The following is a 27,873-nucleotide window of genomic DNA, read 5'->3' as shown; positions in this document are numbered from 1 at the left end:
AACTTAAATCATAAAGTTACATCTGAAAAAGTTCTCCCAGGTTTATGGCCTTTAGAAGCCACATAAACCCACAGTTTGTAGAAACAATGTTAAGGAAAAAATTTTTAAAGTTAAAACATTTTTAGAACTTAATAATTCTATAAGTTCTAAGTACTATTCACTGAATTTATTTAATCTATCCAATAAAAGCATGAACCTTTACTGAGGAGTTTTCTTTCTGACTCTTCTTTGGGAGAGTGTGGACTCTGGAATTTTGGTTCCGATTTAGTACCAAGGAGAGTCTGCCTGATACTGAGACTTTGGCGAGGTGTTTTTGGCAACTGGTCTGCTTTGCTGAAGGAAGAAAGTAAACAGTTAGCATTTACTGCCTCTCTCTTCACTTCCCCACATCCCCCCAAATCAACAACAAAACCCTTAACAGATGGCAGAACATCTCACCTCATCAGACTACTATATTCCTTTATCCTTCGGCTAATTAGGTCTCTGCTAGTGACGCCAGTATCCTATAAAACAAATAAAGGCCAGGATTGAAAAATCAACTTTATCAAAGTGCCCAACTTTTAAAACTCATATAATTAACAAGTGAAGCTTTACATTTTCTCTCTAAAATACTTTTTGATTTGACACAAATTGACAGAACCTACAAAATGCTAGTTAGAGAGGCCCGAGGTTACAGAATAACCAAAATAGTGGAGAAAACTAAGCGTATTTTCAGAAGGAGAATTTGCCACAGAAGTATCGCTACTATACACACCATCTCACAGAAACCTTATTCACATCTTGTTTAATACCATGGCTTTTGAGCCATTTAGAATGTGCAAAGCAGCGTAATGAGAAGATGTGGATGAATCAGAATTCTGGAAATTTTTCCCAGCATGACAGTGGATAAAAAATAGGAGTTTCCCTGAAATTGAGTGGGAGAAAGGAACCTTAGGCAAGACTGAAACAGTCCCTATGGGGAGATCAGAACCATCTGCTTCCAGCAGCAAGCTTCTCTCATAAGTGACAATCAACAGATGTGCAGAAAAAAAATGTGAAAAGGCCTAGATATAGCTTAGTGTGAGGTTTCCCAAGAGCCTCTGTCTGCTGACAAGAATTCAATTTATTAATGATCATCACCACAGTAACACAATGGAGTATTTTTACTGTGCCTACTGTACATTATCTTGATTATGTATCATAAATCATTTGAAGGGTTATCACATGAACAAGGAGCCGCAGAACAACCGATAGTTACGTTCTATGGAGGGAGAAGCCTCCCAAGAATAGAGAAATGTACTCCATGGGAAGGAAATGGATTCCACGTCAGTGACATCATGGTAGGAATTTCTACCCTCAGAGAGGAACTACATGAGAACTAACTCTAAGGTTAAACTCCCTTGTTCCTCAAAAAAATCCTGTAAAATCATAATCTTCCCATTAGAAAGAAAAAATACAGAGAGGCTAAGTTACAACGGCAAAGTCAGTTGGGGCTGTCCAGGAAAGTACAGCAAATTCATCCCCCGATCTTCCTGTTTCATAATGGTGAATTTCTGTCAAGTAAAGTTACAATAGAGATACATTCACTTTCTTCTATTAACAGCTTTATAGCAAGTGGCATATAAAATAAAGGATTTCCAGACAAATCTTGGGACCCCCTCAGAAAAACGTACCTCTTCACTGAGGTTGCTGCTTTCTTGGATGGTCTTGATCCAGGCTAACATGTCATCTCTGTCTTCAGCTTGAAATAAATATTCACAATCTGAAGTGGTAAGCCTGAATACATTTTTCCTCTTGGTTTCACTATAGGAAATATCTATTAAGCAAGCATTTACACTAATAGGTTGCTCTTCCTCTGATGGAGTTGTCTGTTCTCTTTTATCTTTGTGCAGGTAAAGTGAATGGCCTCGAAGGACGACATACATCTGTTTCCATGGTCGAATGCTTCCACCAACTCTCTACAAAACAGAATCAGTGCATAGAGGATACTGTCTTGAGTATTTGTGCAAAGCTGTTCATAATTATATATATATATATATATATATATATATATATATATATATATAAAAATCAACTCAAAAAGGTATTCCCCTTTGGATTAATAAAAAGGGCTCACTTTTATGTAGTATTATAAGTTTTATGATAAGGACACTAATGTGCTATATAAACAGGAGATACCCCTACTTAGGAGGAATTTAGATGAGGAAATATAAATGAAAAAACTATATAGTAAAGCATAAATAACCTGCAAATTATATACACAATGTGGAGAAAACAAGATAAAAAGACTATCAGAATGAGGTGTAGCTTGGCCAAGAGGATCCAAAATATATCATGAACAAAAAACCGAATATAATTGAAAGAAGTATTCAATAATTTTATGCCAAATGATAATATCCAAATAGACAATAAATTTATTATGAAGAGCTTAATGGCTGAAAGGAACTTTAATTATGATTACTTTGGCCAGTAGACACTTGGAAATTTTTTTACACTAAGATTTCTCTTGAAGTTTATAATATCTAGATAAAACTTGAATACATTTAATTTATAACAAAATAAAAATGGATTTTCAAAAAATGCCTGATATGTGAATTAATATATATTGATCAAAGCAAAGAACATTCCTTCCTTTCTAGGACCTTTGCAGCTATACTGCTTTAGTCTCTGGACAAAAGTACAAAATTCAAAATCAGTCAATGTTTCAAAATAGTCAAATGAATGATTGAATTTTTGTGGAGTTTTCACCTTGGGTAGCTACAGATTTTACTTAAAGATTTAATTTGCTATGTGCTTAACTCTCTTGGATATGTAACAATAGCTTTAAATTTTAATACCTTTCCCTTATCAGGGACAAGTTGTCGAAAATGGAGCCATCCTTCTTTGGCAGCATCACTAAATACTTCTGAAGAGGAATCTTTTCTGGACCCAGAGTCTTCTGAAGATTTTTGGCTGTCTAACACCTACAGAAAAACACAAAAACACAATAACTTGTCATCTATTTCCCCTTTAAAATAATTTGTATGAAGAAGGAATCTAGGAATATAGACTAGTCCTATGAGATCTTATGTATTCAACTTTCAAATTCCTCAAGAATGATTTAAACTAACTTGTTTAGAATCTAATGAATACTTCTTTACAACTTCTTTAGCAACTCTGAATCACCTGGAAGCTGTACCTACCTTTCCTTCACCAATTCTTACGAGCTCTGTGATTTGATTAGTAGAGAGATCCCCTATGTGAGGAAACTCCCTCTACCTATGTAGGTTGAAACATCCTCTGCATTCTGTTGCCTGTCAGAATGCAATTTATTTTTGCATGGAAGTCCTTAAAAAATATCTTAATAAAAGCATATACACTTGGTTAGCAAAGCTTTTGACAGAATAACAGAAAAGAAACAAAAATGAATTTCCATCAGTATTTTACATTGATTTCTCCATCCTCCCCGCCACATTTAGCTTAAATAATTTAGGAATATTTGGAAGAATGAGGTAGCATACTTGACAAATATGTATTTTATAACAATTGGATGAAGAGATGAGCTTAGATTAAGTACTTTCCACCATACTGAGAGCTCCCTGAAAAAAAATTCAAATTATCAAAGAATTGGTATAGGTTGATTTCTTGCACTCAAATTCATGATCAAAATGAGTGAGTTTTAGTAAAAAAAAAAAAAAAAAAAAAAGCAAAATCAACTATAATATGCTTGAATAAAAACTTACCTTGATTCCTTTCAAGCTAGATACATGCTTAAAAGACCTGTTGGGGAAATAAATAATACCTGCTTATAACACATACGGATATTCTTCCTGGGTCATATGGGAGAACTAACATTTAATAAAAAGTTGATTCAGTATTATTCTAAAAGGATTTTTTAAAGGGTGAGCGAAAACATAATTAAATAACCTCTCACTTTTATAAACTTTTCTTTCCTGATTGAAGTAGTAATTAAAGATCCCTATTAATTACAATTATCTGGCTGTGGCAACCAGGATTCTATATACCTTACTCTATTTTTGCCTCATAAGTACCTCATCTGCTTTGACAGTCCCAAAGGGACCTAATCTTTAGGTGCACTTATAGGACCATATTAAAGTTAGTTTTTTCATTCTGTACAACATCTGATAAAATGTATTTGTTTATTAGGGGTGACTTAGTTTTTTGTACTTTTAAATGTTGTATATGAAAAAATCTAAAATGGAATATCTCAAAATCTCTACCCAGAGAAGTTGTATGCAAACACTCAGGACTCACCCTTTTGCCTCTTCTCTATAATCATCCAGTCCTTCATCATATGATTTTGATCTCTCAGTCTTTGAGTTGCGTTGGCCATCTAGGATGGGTCCAACAGATCCTAGATAAATGAACAAATTGAACATTTAAGATGTATACAGTTGGGGTTCTGAGTTGTTGCACTGACAATGAAAATTATAAAATATCATGACCTCTTAGATAAAAAACAAAGTGAAGTCAGAACTGGGCATTAATTTATACTTACCATGGTCATGTGATAGCTGACGTCGAATTAAAGGGGCTGAAGTTGTAAGACTTGGAGGAATCGTCGCTATAGTGGGCACATGAGAGGTGGATGCTGAAATGACAGCAGACGCAGGAATATGTGCAATATCATGATCGATGCTTGGACTGGTTGGCTCATCTATGAAGTAAAATACAATATATTAACCTATTAAATGGTGTCATTAACAAACCAGAAACTAGAGAATAATTTGGCAGAGACTAAAATTAGATTAATTAGTCATAACCCAACCTGAAGGTGGGGCAGATGTGATCTTATTCTCTAGTACTATTTTAGTAAAGAGAGGAACCAATGAAATTTAAAACTGATTATCACCATTATAAAATACAGTAATTCAAAACATTAAATTGGATTAAACATATTCTCTGCACAAAAAAACAAATAACTATCAAAGTAATTAGTTTTGAATCTTCACTTTAATAGTTCAATTTCAAGTCCAACTCAGTATAAAGTGACATTCAAGAGAAAATTATAAAACAATGAGAAAAAAAATATCAAAATTACCATAAAGTTAGTATTTCCATATACTAAATTCATTTTTTTCATTAACTGATTATACAAGAAAATGAAGTATACTTTAAATAATACTACCCCCTCCATTTCAGGGGTACTTCTAACATGTTTTATATTATTCAATGAGGTTAAGAGTAGAAAACTTGATTAAAATTGAATTCTCTTTTCAAAAAGTACCAAAACATACAATTTAATCTGTCAAAACTTCACTGACTATCTCTTCACATTCTAATTTCCTGAAACCATTCAAGATTTTAGAGGCCACTGTAGAGACTGTGAAGACATGTATATGAATGTGCATGTGTATGTATGTCAAATAAATAAATATATGCATACACACAAATAAAACAAATATTAGGTAAATAAACACTTTTCCTCAGAGACAAAATTAAAATTTAAATACTAAGAAGTCTTCAATTTGGGGAAGTATTGATATATTACTACAATAAACACATAATAGATACTTTGATTCAGTAAAGAGATTTCAAAAAACCTATTAATCATGTAAAAAGGCAAAGGTAATTATTCTTTTGAAATGAAATAAAAATTCAAATGAAGATGTGATTATGTATTCACTATATAAAAACATAAGTGCACAAAAGAAAAATCACGAATTGTTTTATATTAGAATGTCAGAAGATTATTATGTCATGAAGTTATTTCCTTTGCTTTGGTAGTTATGGAAATGACAGAAAAATATTTTTGAGCTAACAATTCAAAATAAATAAAGTCTTGCTAATGGGTGTAATATTCTGCTTCCCCCCCCCCCAAAAAAAGGGGATGTTAGCAGATGAAACAATTCACAAAGTCTAAAAAAACCCAAAAGTTCCTAAAGTAAAGAGTTCTAGTTAGTGGTGGGGATATTTTTCTCAAGGAAATAGGACTAATATTACAACTACAACAAATAGGATGTATTTTTATATTTAAAATTAGAAATGAGTGGAATTGTTATTTGTTAAAACAGTTGGTAGAAATTTAAATTAAGTGATGAATTGTAGATCTCATTAGAAAGAAAAGACGTAATAACCACCAAGTCAGGAATTAGCCATAACATCCTCTTAAACTTCACCCAGCTGATTTTTAAATCATAGTACCTGTAATAAATTGGTTCCAAATAGTTGCAAAATTAAGCACACATATAAAAAATATAAACACATATATACTGCATGGGACTTCCTCTGACTGGTATACATATATTCAAAAAAGATTATTTAATATAAATTCTAAAAAACAACAGATGTTTCAGAAAAATTTCACCTATACTTCATACCACAGAAAAGAACACTATATAATTTCAAATGTACAGAAACATTAAAAACTAAAACAAGTAATCTCAAATAATTCTATTGTATTTATTGAAATGTGTTTTCTGCAGCAATTTTTTTGGTAGTTATTTAAAGACACTCCTACCTAATGGTGAATAAAAGTAGAATCAAGAACCTCTGATTTTGGAAATTTCCTAAATTGTAATGTTGTTTTTAATCAGAGACAATGTAAAAATTCTTTGAATAACTGAATTTTTTTTTAAAAAAAACTCATGTGAGAAAAGCCAGTGAAAAATTTGCTATTATGAAAATTTAACTGGGAATTTTATTTTTTTAATCAAATTCCGTTATGGTAAGAAGGGCTCCTAACGATGGTCACATGTTGTAGCTAGAGGCACAGAAGGAGCAGAGTGGAAACTGGAACAGTAACAAGAGGAAGAAGAAAACCAAGGAACATGAGCTTGATGCACATCACTATGAGGTGGAGATTGTGAAGTTACAAGCATCAGAAGTTAAATAACAACATTGATGACTTCTACCTGCCTTGGGCAAAGGTCTTAAAGGGTGCCAAACAGAAGTGATGTGTTTACTCATTTTCCAACGCCATCTTCACCAAGTTCAGACTTCCCTCTGCAGCACTTTTGAGCTAAACCACTGAAAATTCACTTTATTAATAATGTTGGGCGGAACCTAACTTTTTGTGGCTTCTGGTTCTTGGTACAACTTGAGAATAAACCATTCAGGTCTCCTACATAATGTTATCCAACATTTGAAGGCAGTATGGCTGCCCCATATCAAAAGATGCATTATTTCCCATCACGTTGCATCTCGTTTCCCAAAACGAGAAGAGTGCCTGTTTTGTGTCCTTGACCAAGCAGCAAACTGTCTGGACTTAAGTAAGCACAATGTACTGCTTCAAAAATCAAACACAGCAATGTGTGGGGAGGAGGTGAAGGGAGAGAGTTATACAGTGTTAAAGTCAAATCAAAATAAATCCTTAGAAAACCACGCAACATTATTTAGGTTGTGTTATACCTTTTTTTGGGGGGAGGGCTCAGCAATTAGGGTTAAGTGACCTACCCAGGGTCACATAGCTTGGAGTCCAGTCTCAGAGGCCATCTGAACTCCAATCCTTCTGACTCCAGGTGTGAAACTTTCCTCAGATACATTTGATCCTGGTTCCCCTGGCCCTTTGGAGATCTGGATCTTGGGAAGGACACCCCTGGCCCGGCACCCTCTGGCTCAGTCATGATTTTCTCCTCGTTGCCGCTCTATCCATCACATGTATCTTGTGGGATGTTCAAGGTCATATTTTTGCTGTTTTGTCTCTCGTTCTCTATATGGCTATATATTTTGGCAAACTGCTTTAAATACATCTAAGTCAGAAAGTTGGTCTGCTGGAAATGTGCTGAGAGCCAAGTTCAGTCTCAAGTATTCCAGGCTTCCCATGCAGCCCACAGCAAAGCTCATCCACAAAGCCCGCTGCCCAGTCCCCTGCCAGCATCCCAGCCCACCTCAGGACCCTGTGCTGCCAGGAAGGCCTGTTCTGGAGGTGACGAGAGCCTAACCAGATTACACGTTCCAGTGGCTTTGGCTGCAGAGAAGCAAGGGGGTGGGGGGGGAGGTCTCATGGATGCCAGCATGCTTCTAGGTCACTCGTGATCAAGGAGGCAGGTGGGCAGGTCCCTTGCCAAATATTGACAACTCTGGCTTGAGGCAAGAGCCTCTCAAGTCTGCTTCTGGCCCATGTTGAAATCTCCCTTAACTCTTTCTTCGTTAAGCCCATCTCCCCTGAAAGGCTAAAGGATTGCACAGGCACAGAGCCCACATCCTGACCCACAGACTCGCACGAAACAAGAACCAGCTGGGGGGAAGAGATAGAGGAAGAGGGAGAGAACCAGGCCCACTTTGGCTCCTGACCATGCTCAGGTGGCTAAAGGGATGATGGGCCAGACCTCTCTGCATGAGGTTCTACTGTGGGACAAGACCCTCCTCTAAGCCCCCTGCCTGTGAGTCAGTCCTACCGGTGAGAAGAGAGCAGAGCTGGCAACAGGGGCTCTCGGGGTCCATGATCAACCAGCCCCAGCCTCTCTGCTCAGGCATTGCGAAGAACTCGGTGGTTCCCATCTTCCCCAGCACCATCCCCCACCTCTCGGAGGAGAGCTTCTGCAGGTAAGGGCAGCCAACTGGTCTAACTTCTCAAAGGCTTGGCAGTTGGGGGCGGCCCCAAGGTTCCATGGCCTTCAGGCCTCAGGGGAGCAAGACACTCGTGGCTTTGGTGGGAGGGCAGGGTCACAGGGGTCAGGGGAGCTCCAGTCCAACTCCTGGTTGTCTGAGACAAAACAAGATTCCTGGTGTGAAGAAACAAGACCCACAAATATGTTCTGATAAAATCGATTTTAACTGCAGCAAAACCTGCAATGGTCCAACCTTTACTTTTATAAAAGCCAGAGAAAATTTCTCTTCTATCATCAATCTCAAGAAACAAATGATCCTGTAGCCACTGAAAGCATTGAAAAATCTCTAGTGTGCCCTTTTGTAGATGACTTTGTGCAAGTGGGGTATACACTTCAAGCACTGCTAATCTAGACAGAATTTTCCTTCAGTTAATCCTGATCAATCCACAGATAGTATTTTGCCTGCACTGTTATGCTCCCTTATTCCAAATGGGTGAGTTCTTATGGCCTGCAAATTATTTCCCCTTTTGTATTGTTTAATTTTATCTACAAAATATTCTCCAAAAAGTTTCTCAAGTTGTACATCAGACAGAGCTTTTTTCTTCAGAACAAAATGTCAGTACCATTAATTACTCTAATAGATTCAGTGGGCTTTATAAGAGCAGCTCGTGTAAACATATGGAGATCTTTCTGAACAATTGTTTTCATGTAGTTACAACAGAACTGAGCCTTTTAAAGGTCGAATGATATGCCATGGGTCACATAACTAAAAAGGTCTGAGACTTGACCCCTCTTAATTAGTGCTTAATTATAGGATTTGAGTAATAGCCCTTCTTAGCTCACTAAATAATATCTATAAAATGCTTTGCAAACTTTAAAGGGCTACATAAATGGTAGCTATCATATATAGTACATTTCATTTTATTCCTGTTTTTTTCATGTTGTTTTGTTTCTATATAATGCCTTCTAAACAGAAGACAGAATAGCATATTCTGGATAGTGTGCTATCCAGTTTGAGTATGAGTTTCCTTATCTGAAAAATGGGGAAATATTTTTATTTTATTTGCAGTACTTCAACAGGGCTTCTTGTGAGCCTCAAATGAGACAGTGTATTTTACAAACTTCAAAGTGCTATTTAAATGGTAGGTATGATTTTTTGCTACTGAATTTCACTGTTTTTGAATAATTGTTTCTCATTTGTCAAGATTTTTAAACTTCTACCTGATTTTGTAAATATTTTATAATTAAGAAGTTCCATTAACCTAAAAATGCCTTTCCCTTCATCAGTCTGAATTATTTTAAAAAGGGAATATTACTCCTTCAATATGAATGCATTAATAAAATACTTCTCACACAAATTAAGTCTATCTAAATAACTGGAAAATATCAATTGCTCATAAGTAGGCTGAGCTAATATAATAAAAATGACAATTCTATCTAAATTGATCTACTTGTTCAATGCTATAGTAATCAAACTGCCAAAAAAACTATTTCATAGAGCTAAAAAAAAAAAAAAGTAACAATCATCTAGAAGAACAAAAGGACAACAATATCAAAAGAATTAATGAAAAAAATACAAAGGATGGTAGCCTAGCAGTGTCAAACCTAAAACTCTATAAAGCAGCTGTGAATCAGTGGAATACGTTAGATAAACATGACACAATAATATATGACTATAGTAACCTAATATTTGGGGGAAAAAACAAAAACTAAAACCCAAACTCCAGTTTCTGGGATAAGAACTCCCTATTTCACAAAGAATTCTGGGAAAACTGAAAAATAATATGTCAGAAACTTGGCACAGACCTACATCTCACATCCTATACAAAAACAAGATCAAAATGGGGATGTGATTTGGGCATAAAGGATGATACCATAAGCAAATTAATAGAGCAAGGGATAGTTTATCTATCAGATCTTTGGAGAAGAGAGGAATTTATGACTAAAAAAAAAAAAAACCCTAGAAAACATTATGCAAAACATATAGTTTTGATCATTAAATTAAAAAGGTTTTGCACAAACAAAACCAACAAACAAAATTAAAAGGGAAGTATAAAGCTGTGGGAAAAATTTAAGCAATGTTTCTGAAAAAAGCCTCATCTCTAAAATATATAAAAAACTGTCAAATTTGTAAGAATACAAGACATTCTCCAATTGATAAATGGTCAAAGGATATGAACAATTTTAAGATGATGAAATTAAAACCATCTATAGTCATATGAAAAAATGATCTAAGTCACTTAGAGAAATGTAAATTAATACAACACTGAGGTACCTTTTTTCACTTCTCAGTTTGGCTAAGATGACAGGGAAAGATAATGATAAATGTTGGAGGGAGTGTGGGAAAACTGGGACACTAGTGCATTGTTTGTGGAATTGTGAACTGATTCAACCATTCTAGAGAACAATTTGGAACTATGCCCAAAGAGCTATAAAACTGCATATCCTTTGATCCAGCAATGTCATTATTGGGTCTGTATCCCAAGGAAATCATAAAGAAAGAAAAAGGACTCACACAGACAAAAACATTTATAGTAGCTCTTTTGTGGTAGCAAAACACTGGAAAATGAGCAAATGTCCATCAGCTGAATAAATTACATGAAGGTAATGGAATATTATTGTTCTATAAAAAATTACAAATAAGCTGTTTTTTGAAAGACCTGGGAAGATTTACACGAACTTGATGCTGAACGAAACAAGCAGAACCAGGAATACATTGTACACAGTAACAGCAAGATTGTGTGATGATCAAACATGAAAGAATTGGTGGTTCTTACAATTCAGTGATTCAAGGCAATCCCAATAAACTTTGTATAGAAAACACCAGATGCATCCAGAAAGAAAACTATGGAGATTGAATGTAGATCAACATATGCTATGGTTTTTTTAAAAATCTCGTGATTTTTCCCTTTTGTTTTTTCTCTCCCAACATTGTACATACATAACTGGAAAAATAAAATAACTACCAAAAAAAAAATAAAATAAATAAAAACCATGAACCCTTACAATGTCTTTTTATTACTTGTCAAGTACTTTTAATGTAATTGATTATCAGCAAAAGAACTGGATGGAAGAGGGAAGTATGCAGCAGGAAAAAAAAACATTCTTCAAGTGAAAATGTGTAATAAGCTTATTATTTATGTTTTTTTCCCCTTTTCTAATTTGCTATGAAGTAGAGGCAAAGCAAAGAAACTGTGAGGGCAAAAGAGACCTCTTACCTGCAATATAACTAAAGAATTTACATCTGTTTTGCTAGAGAAAGATCAAAGAATAAATAGAAACTAGCTAACAAGTTTCTTTTATGTGAAACTGAATTGCCCCAATAACCCAAATGTTGGTACTGTATTTGAAAACAATACATATTTCTTACTTAAGAAATCATGAAAAAAAATTGACCAAGTGATATTGGCAGACATGACATAAAACAAAGCTGCAATAAGCAAAGTTCTATACTAAGTCACAATAATAAAATTATATTAGGTCCTGTAAGACAGGTAGAAAGTACACAAAAATACAGCTAAATCATATGATAAATTTGACCTAACACATTAGCAATAAGAAATGTTTAAAAACATAATAGTGAATGTTAGTAGTAAAGGTACAGATAGCAGGGGGGTCTCAAGATTATATATATATTTTTTAAACAGAAAATTGGAATCTCAAATTAACAAAATCTCAAGGTCCATTCAATTCAAATCATAATTGGCCAAGAATCCAGTTAAAACTATCAACAGATCATTTAGTTTTTACTTTAAGCTCAAATGAGGGGAAACTCAGGATTTCAGGAGAAAGTCCTTTCTATTTTTGGACAGCTGTCCCTTAAAGCCCACAGAAAAAACCTCATTCCTCTTGGACACGAAAATCTTTCAAATAAATACTTCAAGGATAATTACTGCTCTCTCCTCAAGTCTTCTTTTCTCTGGACTAAATATCCTAGTGAGTCAGATAGCAAGCAAATATTAAATACTTACTATGTATACTGGGCAATTTGTTGATGTTCAAAAAGCTGACATTCTAACGGTGAAAAAGTATATAAATAACTAGGTATATACAGGATATACAGATGAGGAGATGTAAGATAATCGCAGAAAACAGGGGTACTAGCAATTATGGGGCCCAAAACCAAGCGGCAGAAGTGAAACGGGAGAGCATCCCAGCCATGGAAGACAGACAGTGAAAGAACAAGCAGGCTAGTGTGACTGCACTAAGGCGTGCAGTAAAGCGTAAGACAATGAAGAGAGAAGGAAGAGCTGAATTTTTGTTGAACTTTAAATGATAAATATGACTATTGATAGGGAGGCTCCTGGAGTTAGTATTAGATCCATCTGAGAAGGGAGAGCCTTGAGGCAGAAAGGCCATTTAGCAGGTAAGCTATTCCAGCAGTCTAGGCGATAGGTCTCCACTCCACATGGAGAGAAATGTATATGAAAGCTGTCAGGAGGGATCTGAAGTGACAAGTGACAGTGGCTCAGATAAGTGTGCTAAAAGTAGCTACTAATAGGAAAATTCAGGGAATGAGTTCCATGTTGAATATGCAGAATTTGAGGGTTCTATGGGAAAGCTAATATAAGATGTCCAAAAGGCAATTGGGATGGAACTTGGGATAGATCAGGGCTGGATATTTAACTTTGGAAATCACCTGCATAGATATTATAACTGAACCTATACTAGCTAAGAAAATCACTAAGGGAAATAATAGAGAGAGAAGGAAAAGGGCCCAGGACAGAGTCTTAAAAGTTGCAACAGTAACTAATGGGTATGGAACAGAAGAAAAAACGAATAGAGACTGAGACTAACAGAACTGAGGAGTATTCAAGCATATTGAAGGATAGGAAAGGGTAGGGTCATGAAACCTCAGAAAGGAATGAATATCCAAGTGTGGCGTGCTGCAGACACCAAGAAAGACTGGGAGTCAGAAAAAAGCCATTCGATGGAGCCATTAAGAAGTTACTGGTGAATCTGCAGAGAGCAGTTTCAGTGAACAAGGAGGCTGGAAGCCTGCAGACTCTCTGGGAGGGAGGAAAGGAAGTGGAAATGCTGCAGAAAGAGCTTTTTCAAAGAGTTTTACCACAAAGGGGAGGAGAAATGTCTACAGGGTGACAGCTAGCAGGGAGGGCGGCATCAAAAAAGCTTGGGGCAGAAGTGGACATGATGGTAAATGGCAGGAAAGCAGCCAGTGGGGAGGGAAGGAGAGAAAAGGAGAGAATGGTCAGAAGGCTGGGGAGATCTACTGGAGAAGGGAGGGCAGGCCCAATCCTATGTAAAAGAGTTGTTCTTGGAGAGGAGACTGGAGAGGGAACCAGGGAAGAACCGAGTAAGAGGTCTGAATGACAGAAGATAAGAATGAGGGAAAAGCAGCAACTACTGGGGGAAATATGAAGAGAAGCCTCAGCTAAGTACGTCGGGATTGGAACAAGGGCTATGGGAAGCTCGAGAAGAGATGAGCAGGTCTGGGTAGGCACTGTGGAGTGGGCTATGAGAGTCATTTAAGAAAAAGGAGACCACAGGGTGGGACAGAGTCAGGATGGGGAAGAAGGCTTGCCTGAGTTCTCCAAGGTCCCCTCAAAACATCCCCCACAAAAGGTGGGATGGACACTTCCAGCACAACACAACTGAGGCTGACAGGAAAGGCTGGGGGCACTGAGTGATTGTGGAGGGACAACTAAATGAGCAGCAGGTGCTTAAGTGCTGAGTCCCGAGATAGCATGGGGGGAGGGAGAAGGGTCAGATCCAGTCTTGGTTCCAGAGTGAGAAGGCCCAAGAACAAAGACCAGTCTGTATTCTGAGGTGAGTGGATGTCCAGGCACAGCTCCAGGGTGGTCAGACAAAGCACAAGTGAGGAGAGCAGTAAATCGTACCACCTTGGAAGAACTGCAAACTTACAGAGACCTACCTCTGAAAACAGCTGCTCCAAAACCCCAAAGCTTGGGACAATATCCCCTTCACCCTGGGAGCAGAGCTCAACATTAATAGGGTGGAAAAATGAGCAAACAAATCGACAGAAGCTGACCCTAGAAAGTTACTATGATGACAGGGAAAATCAAAACAGAAACTCTGAAGAAGACAACAAAGACAAAACTGCTACCTGCTAAGCCTCAAAGAAAACTGTGAATTGATCTCTGGGCCCAGAAAAAAAATTACCTGGAAGAGCTCAATAAGGATTTTAAAAATCAAGAGAAGAAAAATTTAGAAAAGAAATGACAGTGACACACACACACACACACACACAAAAAAAAAAAAAAAAAAATCATGAAAAAAGAATCAACAGCTTGGTCAAGGAGACACACAAAAAATGCAGAAAATAACACTATATATTTTTAAGAGGCAAATGGTAAAAAGAGGCCCAAAAACTCTTTTGCAGAGAGGAACTCCTTAAAAAAAACAGAACTGGCAAAATGGAAAATAATATACAAAAGTTCCCTGGAGAAAAGAATTCCTTAAAAAGCAGAATAGGGCAAATGGAAAACGAGGTACAATAATTCTTTTAAAATTAGGATTGGGCGAATGAAAGTTAACACCATGAGACATCAAGGATAAAGCAAAATAAAAAAAAAAAAAAAAAAAAAAGGAATAAAATGTGAAACATCTCACTGAAAAATAACTGACCTAGAAAATAGATCAAGAAGAAAACTTTTAAGAACTCTGGGCCACCTGCAAACCATGATCAAGAAATTATCAAGGAAAACTGCTTTGATATTCAAGAACTTGAGGGTAAAACAGAAACTAAAAAAATACATTAGTCACCTCTTGAAAGAGATCCCAAAATGAAAATATTGTACAAATAGTGTAGCAAATTCCAGACCTTTCCAGGAGAAAATATTGCAAGCATTCACAGAGAAAAATTCAAATATTATAGAGCCCTATTTAGGATAACATAAGATTTAGCAGCAGCTGCTATATTAAAAGATCAGGGGGCTTAGACTATGATATTTCAGAGGGCAAAGGAGCGAGGATGACAATAAAAAATCATCTACCAAGCAAAAGTAAGTATAGCCCTTCAGAGAGAAAATGGTCATTCATTGAAACAGAGAACTCCCAAGCATTCCTGATGAAAAGAACAGGGATGAATAAAAAATCTGACTTTTAAATATAAGACTCAAGAGAAAAATAAAATAGTAAAACAGAAAGAGAAACTACAAGAGATTTAATAAAATTAAACTGTTTATCTTCCTATATAGATGATGCTTGTAACTCCTAATAATAAAAAAAATCATGCCAAAAATAAAGTAGGATGAACTATCTTTTGGCAAACAAAAATCTAGTTGATTTAATAATATAAATGTATTTCTTCAAGTAATTCTCATATAGCTTTATCTTAAGACAGTAAGAGAGCATCTAGATGCTTTAATGAGATATAATCACCTGGTCCAGATGAACATTTCAGGTACCAAAAAAATGGTCAACGAGATTACCAAGCCACTCTCAGAGAGATTAGAAAAACTGATGAACAAAAGAGTTATTTCTAAGTTTGGAGAGAGTCAACATTTGCATTTTCAAAAAAGGGAAGAAAATAGAGAAGTTGCAAACAAGGCCAAGTGAAGTCAGTGCCAGTGAGCTAGATTTTGATTCTTAGGAAAATTAAAGAATTGTGAAAGAGATGGTCAGCAAACAAGTAATGATTCTAAAGAGCCAGGATGGTTTTGCCAAAAATAGCTTTTAGCACAATCGCCTATTTTCATTATTTCCTTTTTTGGACAGGGTTAATAAACTAATAGATAAGAGGAATGCTATAGATAGAGCTACATTTTAGCAAAAGCTGAGGTTTTTGTGGGTTAGATGAAGAGATGCTGTCAAGGTGAAAATAAAATTAAATGCATGAGGCACAAATGCCAGAATGAGTATTAGAATATAAGGACTAGACTAGATGACTCTTCCAGTTTAAAATTCTACATAGGGGGTCGTTAGTTGATTTATTCAACTAAGTTCAAGTTCTGCATAGCAAAGTAATAGACAATTTGATTATAAAAAATGAATATGGACCAAATCCCTATGATTCTTCAAAGTCAGAACCGATGGCAAATAGGAGGATGTTGTTAATATTATCTAGATAAGAATAATGTAGTTAATGGCAGTAAGAATGAATATGAAAGCACAAAAGAAAAAATTTACCAATTGGTGACAAACCAGATATATGATACGAAGTAAATGAAATAAAATTACTAAGATTACTGAGAGAAGGAAACAATTTAAAGGGATATGGGAGAAAGGGGGAATAGGTATAAAAGACATCTAGTTTGATTTTGTACACATTGAGTTGAACTAAATGTGAAGCTTCCAAATAGTGTTCTTTAGTCATCCTTAACTGATGCTACTTCCCGATTCCCTCAACTATTAATGTATTTTTCCTCTTCATATTACTTCGCTTTTTTATCCTCAGCATTTTACACTGAGAAAACACTTAATATGCTTATTTAACTGGATTTAGAAAATGAGGGTTTGAGTTAAAGGGAAATATTAGTTGGGGGATGCAATCTAGATTTGGAGTAAAAAAAAAAAAAAAAAAAAAAAGATTTAAGTTTACCAAGAGAATGTAGAAAAGAAGACTGGGTGGGGTACAGTGGAATTTGCCCTGGGTTCAAGCTCCAGTTCTTCCAGTGACTTGCTTTGTGACTTAAGACCCTCTGTGGATCGTTTTCTTGTACGTAAAATGAGAAATATAGGCCTAGATAATCTGCAGAGGCCTCTCCAGCTTCAATATACCAATGAAATTGATAAGGAATAGACATTTGGTAGGATAGGGTTATTCAGAGTTAGGCGGAAGAGGATGAAGACTAAGCAGCTGAGGCTTATTTAGGGAAGTAGGAGAATAAAGAAAGTGAAATATCATGGATTAGACAGAATTGTTCTCCATTTTATATCTTCACTGGAAAGCCATCCAAGATCACAGACTCTAGCTCACAACTCTCGCTTCTCTCCCAGCAGCGGGCATATTGTTCAGTGTACAGTTGGGGCTCAACTCAATCAAATATATGCTGAATGATTTTCTGATTCCCCGAGTCTATGAATGAGGTACTCAGGTAAATTCAATGGATGACTTTCCAATAAGTAAAGACTCTAATATTTATCTCTAAAGCAACATTTAAACAGGTTAGTGTTAAAATGTCAGATGGCCAAAAGAAAACAGCAACAAACAGCCACTTCACCTATTCCACACACCTAGAGAATGTCCTAAGAGTATCTTACACTTTGGGTTTCTAGTGATTTTGTCTACTCTCCTGCCACACTATTTCTCAGCTTGTTGGTCCATGTTCTTCATTTTCTTATGCTCCTCCCCATTACTTGCCCTACAATCTTTTGGAAGGAGAAGAAAGGCTAGTAATATGTCTCTAGTTTTTTAAAAGCTTCCTTGATGTATAGGTGTATATATGGAATAACTACCAAACCAAATCTAATGATGCTATAAAATTTAGATACAGATATAGGTGGAATCTTTTTAGACAAAACTAATACTGACATTTTTAGATATACCAAGTTGGGAACCTGGGAGTATGGTGTATTCACTTTACCTACAAATCCCACTCTAATTTTCTTTTTTAAAATAATAGATTATTTTTCAAAGAGAGAATGTGGAGATAGCAGAATAGTATACCACAAAAGAGATGGAGTTCAAAGACCTTGGGGTCTTTAGAGACAGCTAAATTACTAGCACCTTAATGTAGGTCACCCAAACTCTTACCATAACTATGTAGTAGGGGCTAGCCTTGAAATTCTATGATTTGGTATCTCCTATGCCCAATGGAATTGAGTGGAACAAAAACATAGAAAGATAACTATGAATATGAGAAACAGAGTCTAAAGAAATTCTTTTCATGGTTGATATAATTATGGCATAAGAAAAGCACATAATTAATGTGTATTATCTTTGAGGAACTTTAATTTATAATTTAAATCAAGAATGAATTCATCCAATCCAGCAAATCAATTTTCACAATAATCTAGTAGAACAATCTGTTCTTTGACTCATTTTTGCTATTTATTTTCCTTTTCACATTCATAGTGTTTCTTTTCCTCCCTTATCCCATCCCCCAATTCATATTTTTGAATAATATGTAACAAGTTAACATTAATACTTGCTTTTCCAACAATATCAAAAATATACTAAACATAGATTAAGGGAAACAGTGAATTTCTAGAAACTAGAGCTAAATTTATTTCTTTTGAAATTTGAACAAGTTTTTGAGTCCTTTCCTGGTCCTCCCTCCCCAACCTCGAGAGGAAAAGTATAAAAGGAAGAATAATGAGCACCACATTCATTGAAATTTACTAGAATATGTAATCATTAATATAAGTGAAATGTTAATTAAAAAAAAAAACTTTAGAGCTTTGATGTCTGAATTCTAGCTCCAACACTCAGAGCTACATGATCCCACTAAGTCATTCTGGAACATCACTTTCCTTATTTTACAAATAAGAGGTCTGAACTCAACCTTTCAAGTCCTTCTGGCTCTAAATCAATGATCATGTGTTAATTGGTTCTAATGTTCCAAACAGAGTAACACAATCCAAGAATATTTTAAATACTGATAGCTTTTTGCCAACTGAGTTAAAATCAAAGCCTTTAAATACCATAAAAATACTAAAAAAAATCCACCAAATAAAAAACTATAAATATTATGAAGATATTACATATTCATTTAATTAGCTGATTTAATTTTTAAAATCTGTTCCTTTAATTTGCTGATTAAATGCATATTGATCCTTCATGATAAGTGCTATATGGAATCCAAAGAATAATACAGTCATTGGTTTTGTGGTGCTCATAGCCTTTATATAAATGAAACCTATTAGGGCAGTTTTTAAATTTACATAAATTTTAGAAAATTACATATCAGCTTACTTCATCAGAACATGTGGAAAATGACAATGAAAAGCTGGCCTGAACTCCTAATATGGGACCTTTGGAACTCCCAAGTTTTCAGACAGCATCAATATACATTTTCACTACTCCTGAAGTAATGATATCTACTAACTCTCCATAAAAATTATCAAGTGATGACACAGCTTGTGGGATAACCTGTTTATAAATTGTCAAAATTCATTTCTATTTCTCTCTCTCTTAATATCATTTCACCCATCGAAATTATTTTTTTTTCAATTTTACTTTAAAAAATACATTTCAATTCAGCATTTGTATGTGTGATTTAGTTGTTTTAACAAGCAAAGATTTGATCTTTTTTTTTACATTTAATCCTAAAAATGGGGCTGGGAGGGAGTAATTTTTTTTAGCATGATCACATGGTAGTTGCCGCCAAACTAAAGGGAGTGGAGTTGTGAGGCTGGGAGGAACTGTTAGAGTGGGCACTTGAGAGGCGGATGTAGAAATGAGAGCACAAGCAGGACTATGTGCGATATCATGGTCAATGCTAGGGCTAGTCAGCTCATCTGTAAGGTAATATGCAACAAATTAGCAAAGAAAATATTCTATTTTTAAAAATGGAAAGTGAAAGTTTGGCCACTGGACAAATTGTCAAAACCCATTTAGGTAAATATTTGATTATTTTGTCAATGGATTAGATCAGAAAACGTCACTGAAAAGGTTTCTACAACAAATAATGGACCTAATTTGACCATCAACAAAACTTTAATATTAAGAATTCTACCATCTAGATAAAAAGCCTTCACTGACATGTCTATAAAATTACTAATTTATATTTGCTATACTGAAAGATGAACATACTGACTCAGTTTAGCTAACATAATAGGAAGACTTTGAAGTTGTTACCAAGGACTTACTCTAAGGTTTTAAAGGTATAAACCTCTTTATAGGATTATTCTTAACACTAGGATAATTTAAAGATTAGTGCCTGTTTTTTACAAAGACAGATTGCATTTTGCAAAACTTAATACATTTTAGATGAAAATTCAAAAACTCAGTGATTTTGTAACAAAGTTTAATGAATGAAGGAAAAATAAACTAATATCAGAAAAAATATGGCAAATAATTTGCTTTTCACAAATTTGAAACAAATGCTGTAATTTATTAAGACGAGCTACTTAATCATAAATTATATGGCTATGAATTTTACAGACCAATTTAAAATTTAAGGGTCAGTTATTTTTAGAAGTATAATATAAAACAGAAAAAAAGGAGAAAATTCACATTTTAACCAAATTAACTGATCGACAAGAATTTATTAGCCTCTCATTACTGTTAAGAACTGTGCTATGCTACATACTTGGGAGATACACAGAAAAGCAAAAATAGTCTTTGCCTTCAAAAAACTTATTTTTTAATGGCTAGAGATACTTAAAAACAATTACAGAGGCTAATTACATTTATGTAGAACTTGAGAAGTTACAAAAAAACTTTTACATACATATATCTCATTTGTTCTCTACAATTCATGGTATGCTAGCTCCATTTTACAGATTAATAAACTGAGACTTAGAGAGGTAGCTTGCCAGGATAACACAACAAAATTAATTAATTAATACATAACAAAGACAAAAACTGAATCAGCTTACAAATTAGTCCAAGAGTTTCATTAAACAACACAAGCAGCCTTTTGTAAAAATCATGGCCAATCTAAATCTCTAAAGCTACTATTAGTATAGGTACAGATGGAACAGCCTTTTCTCAGATTTTAGATATAAAAATGTGTATTTATAACTAAGAAGATATACTGGGGCATAGTTATATATTTAATAAAGAGAAGTGTATACTTTATTACTGTAATATATCACTCCTCTGACTAACTTTTTAAATTGAATTTAGTCATCTGATATGCAACTTTTCAGAAACCTCTTGAATAAAACAAGACATTTCCATTTTTTACATATCAAGTAGTCAGAATTTAACTGAAAAGATCTAAGGATTTAGGGAGTCAATGATTTAAATATATATACATATGTATTTTTAAATGAAAATAAAAATAGCTATTTGTGAACTGCTCTTTAAAATTTTATAAAGAGAAGCATGGTACTTGATAGCAACTGTCATCAGATAGCTTACTTCCCCATACCAATACTTTTTGGTAAACTGCTGCAAATCACAGCGCTCATTAACAATAGAAAACAGGTCATGTGGAAATCACCTCCTGTCTCTACATAACTTACAAATGAACACAGCACAAAATAATTTTGTGCAACTGCTGCAAGATGCCTGTAGTGTCTTTTGATAAAGAGTATGGAGTTAACCAAAGCTTGAAATAATGAGCACCAATCAATTAGTTAGCTTGTGTATAAGAGCAAATTTGGACAATTAACTGTATGAGCAATTTAGAAGTTAAACCATGTTAAGGTATATTCAAGGGAAAAATATTTGCCAACTTTCTTTTTTTGACTAGTTTTGACTTTTTTTTTTTTCCACTAGTTAAGCAGGAGCAGTATGACAGACACTACCTAAAATCACTATTTGGCTTTGGAAAACATGACATTTTGAGCAGAACCAGGAGATCATTGTACATAGCAACAACAGGATTATATGACAGATCAATTCTGACAGACATGGCTCTTTTCAACAATGAGATGATTCAAACCAGTTCTAGTTATTTAGTGATGAAGAGAGCCATCTACACCCAGAAGAGAGAGCCGTGGAACTGACTGTGAATCACAACATAGCACTTTCACTCTCTGTTGTTGTTTTCTTGCATTTTATTTTGCTTTTTTTTTTTAATTGGTTTGATTTGATTTTTCTTCTGCAGCAATAATTGTATAAATATGTATGCATATATTTGATTTAACATATATTGGACTACTTGTCATCTAGGGGAAGGTGTGGGGAAATTGGAACACAAGGTTTTACAATGGTTAATGTTGAAGAACTGTCCATGCATGTTTTGAAAAGTAAAAAGCTTTAATAAAAATTTTTTAAAAAGGAAAACATGATATTTTTACATTAGGCTTTCCATTTGACATACTGTTAGCCTATTAACTTTAGGCTAAAATTTTCCCAAGATCTGGTTTACAGGTTTCCCCCCTAAAAATATAATTAAAAAGTCCAAGAAAGAAAAGATTAGTAAAAAGCACTTTGACAAATAGAAACTAACCTAAAAATGAAAGCATGATCATGGATAATAAAAAATTAGATCATCTTTCTTTTTTTTGCTGAGGTAAGTGGAGTTAAGTGACTTGCCCAGGGTCACACAGCTAGGAAGTGTTAAGTGTCTGAGGCCATATTTGAACTAGGGTCCCCCTGACTTCAGGGCTGGTGCTCTATCCACTGTGCCATCTAGCTGCCCCTCATCTTTCTTAAAACAATCTAAAACTGTTTTACCCATCTACTGGTCATCTTGCCATCTAGGGGAGGGGGGGGGCGGGGGTAAGAGGTGAAAAATTGGAACAAGAGGTTTGGCAATTGTTAATGCTGTAAAGTTACCCATGTATATATCCTGTAAATAAAAGGCTATTAAATAAAAAAATAAATAAATAAAAAAATAAAACTGTTTTACTGTGTTTTACTTTAATGTCAGATTAGTAATAGTAACAGGGTTGTTAGGTAAATTGTAAAACTTGAAGTTACCTATTAAAATAGATAAAAGTAATCTTTTTTTCACTCATTTATTCACTTATAAATATTGAGATACATACTTAGGAAACATTGTACATTTCAATTAGGTGATTTTACAAAGTACTTTTTTTTTTTGGCTAAGGCAACTGGGGTGTAGTGACTTGCCCAGGGTCACACAGCCAGGAAGTGTTAAATGTCTGAGACCAGATTTGAACTCAGGTCCCCCTGACTTCAGGACTAGTGCTCTATCCACTGCACCACCTAGTTGCCCCTACAAAATGCATTTTAATGAATAATTAATGTACATAGCTCATAAAGATGAATACATAGGAAAGAAAGCTATTAAGAGTTTTTAGATTATTCATGACAATTAAATTGTAAATTGTAATTTAGCTCTTCTCAACAATACAATGATCCAGAGAAAGAACTGTGGAAACTGAATGTAGGTCAAAGCATATTATTTTCACTTTTTTCTTGCTTTTTCTTTCTTGCGACTTTTATTTTATAACATGACTAATATGCAAATATATTTTAACATGAATGTACATATATAACCTATATCAGATTGCTTGCTGTTTTGGGGAAGGAGGGAGAAAAAAATTTGGAAGTTAAAACCAAAACTGAATATTGAAAACTATTTTTCATGTAACTGAAAAAAATACTACTAAATGGCGGGGGGGGAGGGAGGGAGGAAGGGGAGACGAACAGGAACATTACACATGATCAATCAAGAATACAAGTTTTTTAAATGTATAAAATATATTGCAGAAAAATGGTTTTCTGAAATAATATAATTGTACTGTGTCAAACTGCTTTGATGATTTAATGTGTTTTAATTAGTTAATCAGGTAATTTGGTAGAGGACATAAAGTAGGTATTAAAGAGAAAAGTATGATGGTATTTTGATTTCTCATTCTGTTTTGGTATATGAATATGCTATTTTCAAAAGAAAATTAAAAAGCAAAAAATTTAATAGTAAATGACACAGAATATGGTAGGATAAAATGGAAAAACCTGAATTGTTTGTCTAAGGTATCACACAAGATCATTTATTGTTTTATTCTATCTTAAAATTAGTATCATCTGTTCTACTGCATGTACATCTAATGCAAAATTATAGTAGTTTGAAAGAGTAACATGTTAAAGAAATATTTAAGATCTGAACAATAAAATAATTAAAACTTGTTGATGTAAAAAACAGAAGCATTTCTGTGATTCATAAACATTAATTTGATAGTGGTATATTAGATTTATTCTATATTTATATTCTATACTTGATATTTACTTTTAAATTATTTAAAAGAAGTTTTTTTAACTGAAGAAAATAATGATTCATTTCACATGAGGTATGAATTTAAGTCAAAAAGAGTACACTATAAATATGTGTAATAAAAACTAATAAAAATTTAGGTTTTTATCTTTTAAAGTATAAGTACAACAATTTGAAATGGATAAAAAGTCTAGGAAAGAATATTTTAATCATAAAAGTCAACAAATATTTGCAAAATGTCTATGTGCCAAGCACTGAGCTAAGTACTGGGGATACAAAGAAAGGAATCAAAACCTTTTAAGCAAAAGGCTTTAGGAATGTCTAAAAATCATTAACTCTCTTCAGTATATGCTAAAAACCACTTAAGAAACATGCAAAAATTGGCGAAGCTTACTTTACTTTTGTCAAAATACATTCTTATATGGTATTCAATTATCTGTATAATCAACATTACTAAGAAAATATGGTAAATCCCAAAAGTATTGATTCTTGTATGAATTCTAATCTCGTTTTCCATTTCTATGCTACTCAGCAGAGTACCCAAGTCCAGTTTATCCTAGAACGAAGCATAGATGACTAACTAATGTCACCATCATGTACAATGGTAGAGTACAAGGCGACACATTCAAAAGCCGGGGAATATAATGATGTCAACTCATACTAAGCAGAGGAGTTTTCAAAGTACTGAGAACTACGATTAAGGCAATTATTATTTCCATTGGAACTTTCCCAAAATCACAGAATTGAAGAGCTGGAAGCAGCCCTAGTGACCATAGTCTCCACAAAACTACAACCAAAAGTGCTGCCAAGTGCCCCAATTTCGGGGCAGCACCTCCATTTGTGGACGAGTTTTTCCTGATCTCAAGCTTCAATGTAGTCCGGATAGGTTAACTACAAACAGAAAACAAGGCAATCTTTGGTAACCTTTGACTTTATAACATCTCCAAGAGCTGCTTTCACTCCCTCCTAACCAAATGTTCTCTGGTACCTTCTGGTGGTTCTTGATATTTGGGAGTGAAAACCCAAGACATGACTGTTTCTCTTCTGTAACTAACCTATTACCAAGCCATTTCTGGTACATTTTAATGAGGTCTCACTGATCTCCAAAAGGACATCACTGAAGGTTATACATATTGTTTTATAGTAGTAAAACAAATGGCTTCTTCTGTAAAAACAAGATAATTGAGATAGACACGCTCTTCCCAAATGATATTTACAAGTCTTTATATTTTGCATATATGAATAAGTTCCATGAGAAAAATAATTCCAGAATTATGTCCTCTCTAAATTGTTAAATTACATATATAAATTTACCCAAATAATATTTTTCCATGTGAACAGAGGACACAATTTCTTTAATTGAAAGTCCAAGTTTTCTCCAATCTTACATTTATTCCAAGAGTATATATCTCTTAACACATTTCAAGATCCAAATGGTTCCATGGCAAAATGGCCAGAAACAGGAGATAATGGATGACATTTCTCTCTCTCTCTTTTTTTTCTTTTAACACCCCTATCAAAAACAATTGCTTCCATTTTTATGTATCCAATTAATACAAATACTGGTATATAAAATTTATATCTCTATTTAAAGTACATAATAAAAGTCTCACTGCCTAGACATTAGTTAATGTAATTGTTGATTGAAAATGCTTTTAATTTTTATCTTTTTTAAGTAGAAATAAACATATAGATCTCATGTTCAACAAGTCATAATAGTATAGAGCAATTACAAGCCCATCATAGTTTGAGATTTTTGCATATTTATGGGGAAAAAATAAAAAGAATCTGAATTAAAGAAAAGTTCAGCTAATTTTAAGACTATATATGGATAACTTTTAAAGACCCTAAATCAAATTTTCCTTAGTCTGTTTACAAAATATTATTTTCTCCCATATACTATATAGTACTACCAAGTTACCTACATTCTACACATTAAAGGGACACAAGTTATTAACAAAATGTACCACAGCACTGCGTACTAGTGAGAAAGTGACTAAAAATATTTAAATCTGTGTATTCCTTCTACTTCAACACTGATTTTATTTAGCCACCAGCCAGTAATTGTGCCAAAGGAAAGTAATAATACTAAATATCATACTTCATTATTTTATTTATAAAATAATCATCTCAATCTACAAAGAACTACACTTATTATATTTAAATAAATTTTCACAGAAGAAATGATAGTTATAAGTTAATTCATCAGATCACTGCCTCTTTTTTTCCATAATTTCACCCTTTGAGAATAGATTCATCCTATTATTTAAATTTATTCATTAAACAAATATTTACTGAGCATTTATGTACAATATGCATTCATTTAACTATCACCTCTGTCAGTTAACCAACAAGGAATTCTCAAGTATAATGTGCTCACACAAGAACCAAACTAGTTCTTCCACACTCAAGGTGCTTCTGTTCTTATAAGCTCCTTATTTGAAGAACATGTTTCTTGGCATTTAGTCTCTCTGCTCCATCTTCCACAAAGCTAGTGGCATGATATGCTATAGCATATCAAGAAACTCTGGTGGCTCATGGACTGGAGTCTATAGGGTGAAATATATCTAAAGTCCTTCACCATCTGGCTCCAGCCTAATTTTTCAATGTTCTTTCTCAGGTGCTCTGTGCTGATGTACGCAACATCCTATCTTCCATTTTGCTATCTTTGAACAGATTTTCCTTCACATCTAAAATGTTCCCCCCTCCTTTTCTTCTATTATCATTGCCAGATCTTTCCCAGCGTATTCTACGGATAAGGAAACTGAGGCAAACAGGATAAAGTGACTTGCTCAAGGTCATTTAGCCAATAAGTGTTTGAGGCTAAATTTACACTCAAAAAAATGAGTCTTCCTCACTTTAGGCCCGGTCCTCTGTCCACTTTGCTAGAACTATCTCAATAATAATATGGAACCCAGAGTACCCAAGTGCCACCTTACTAAATCCCCTGTGAACAGCTGTATCACTTCTCGTGTTTTATCTCCAATACCTATCATACTTCCTGGAATACAGTAGGCACTTCATAAATGCTTATTGATTAATTCCTATGTGAAATCATCAACACATAATATGTAGTAATAGATTTTATGTTATTTTTATTGCTATTTATCTTACATTTGTCATTTAATTTTTCTAAATTAAACTGGGTTTACCCAATTAAACTCTAAGTTCCATAAATAAGAATTTTATCTGCTTTGGCTTTCTTCACATGGCCTAGCAGAGCACCTTATACACATTATAAACTCAATAAATATGCTAATTATTTAATGTACTTCCTTTAAGTCAAAAAATTTTAATTTTTCCAAAGATTTGTTAAAATTCAAAAAAACAAAAACAAAAAATCTTCCTTATGGAATGTGGCTAACATTTTCATGGTATATCTAGCGCAGTCTTAGGAAGCATCTTTTCTCAGAAATTAGGAACTCCACGAGGGAAGAAACCAGTTCATATTTTTGCCACTGTGAACACATTGTTCTATCAAAAGAAAATAAGTAAAATATTTAAAAGTTACAGCAATATAATCAAAATGAATATAATATGAAGGAGCTTTGAAAAAAAATTTAAGCTATCGCCATGATGATATGAGATTAAATCAACATTTGAAAAGAATTTAGTTTGTAGAGTCACTGTATTAATTTTATATACCTTACAACTACAGCTATTAAAGCTCAGAAAAGTTATTT

General features: G+C 34.2%; 1 protein-coding gene across 7 annotated transcripts in view; it reads right to left on the bottom strand.

The window, feature by feature from the left end:
• The window catches only part of ARHGAP21 (Rho GTPase activating protein 21), a 148,304-nt gene that overhangs the window by 20,999 nt on the left and 99,432 nt on the right, over nt 1-27,873 (bottom strand). For all 7 annotated transcript variants that reach the window (XR_004229785.1, XM_031939856.1, XM_031939860.1 and 4 more), the window contains 7 exons: nt 4,478-4,636; nt 4,234-4,333; nt 3,702-3,738; nt 2,817-2,942; nt 1,653-1,937; nt 439-503; nt 197-333 (listed from right to left, as the gene is read on the bottom strand). Coding sequence is in view for 6 of the 7 variants with exons in the window: in XM_031939856.1 (XP_031795716.1) it covers nt 197-333; nt 439-503; nt 1,653-1,937; nt 2,817-2,942; nt 3,702-3,738; nt 4,234-4,333; nt 4,478-4,636 (909 nt within the window). In the remaining variant the exon portion in view is untranslated. The remainder of the gene's footprint in view (nt 1-196; nt 334-438; nt 504-1,652; nt 1,938-2,816; nt 2,943-3,701; nt 3,739-4,233; nt 4,334-4,477; nt 4,637-27,873) is intronic.

Source organism: Sarcophilus harrisii, chromosome 5 (genome assembly GCF_902635505.1).
Source record: "Sarcophilus harrisii chromosome 5, mSarHar1.11, whole genome shotgun sequence".
Classification (NCBI taxonomy): domain Eukaryota; kingdom Metazoa; phylum Chordata; class Mammalia; order Dasyuromorphia; family Dasyuridae; genus Sarcophilus; species Sarcophilus harrisii.
Note: the sequence above shows the minus strand (reverse complement) of the source record. Positions and strands in the feature narration are given on the sequence as shown.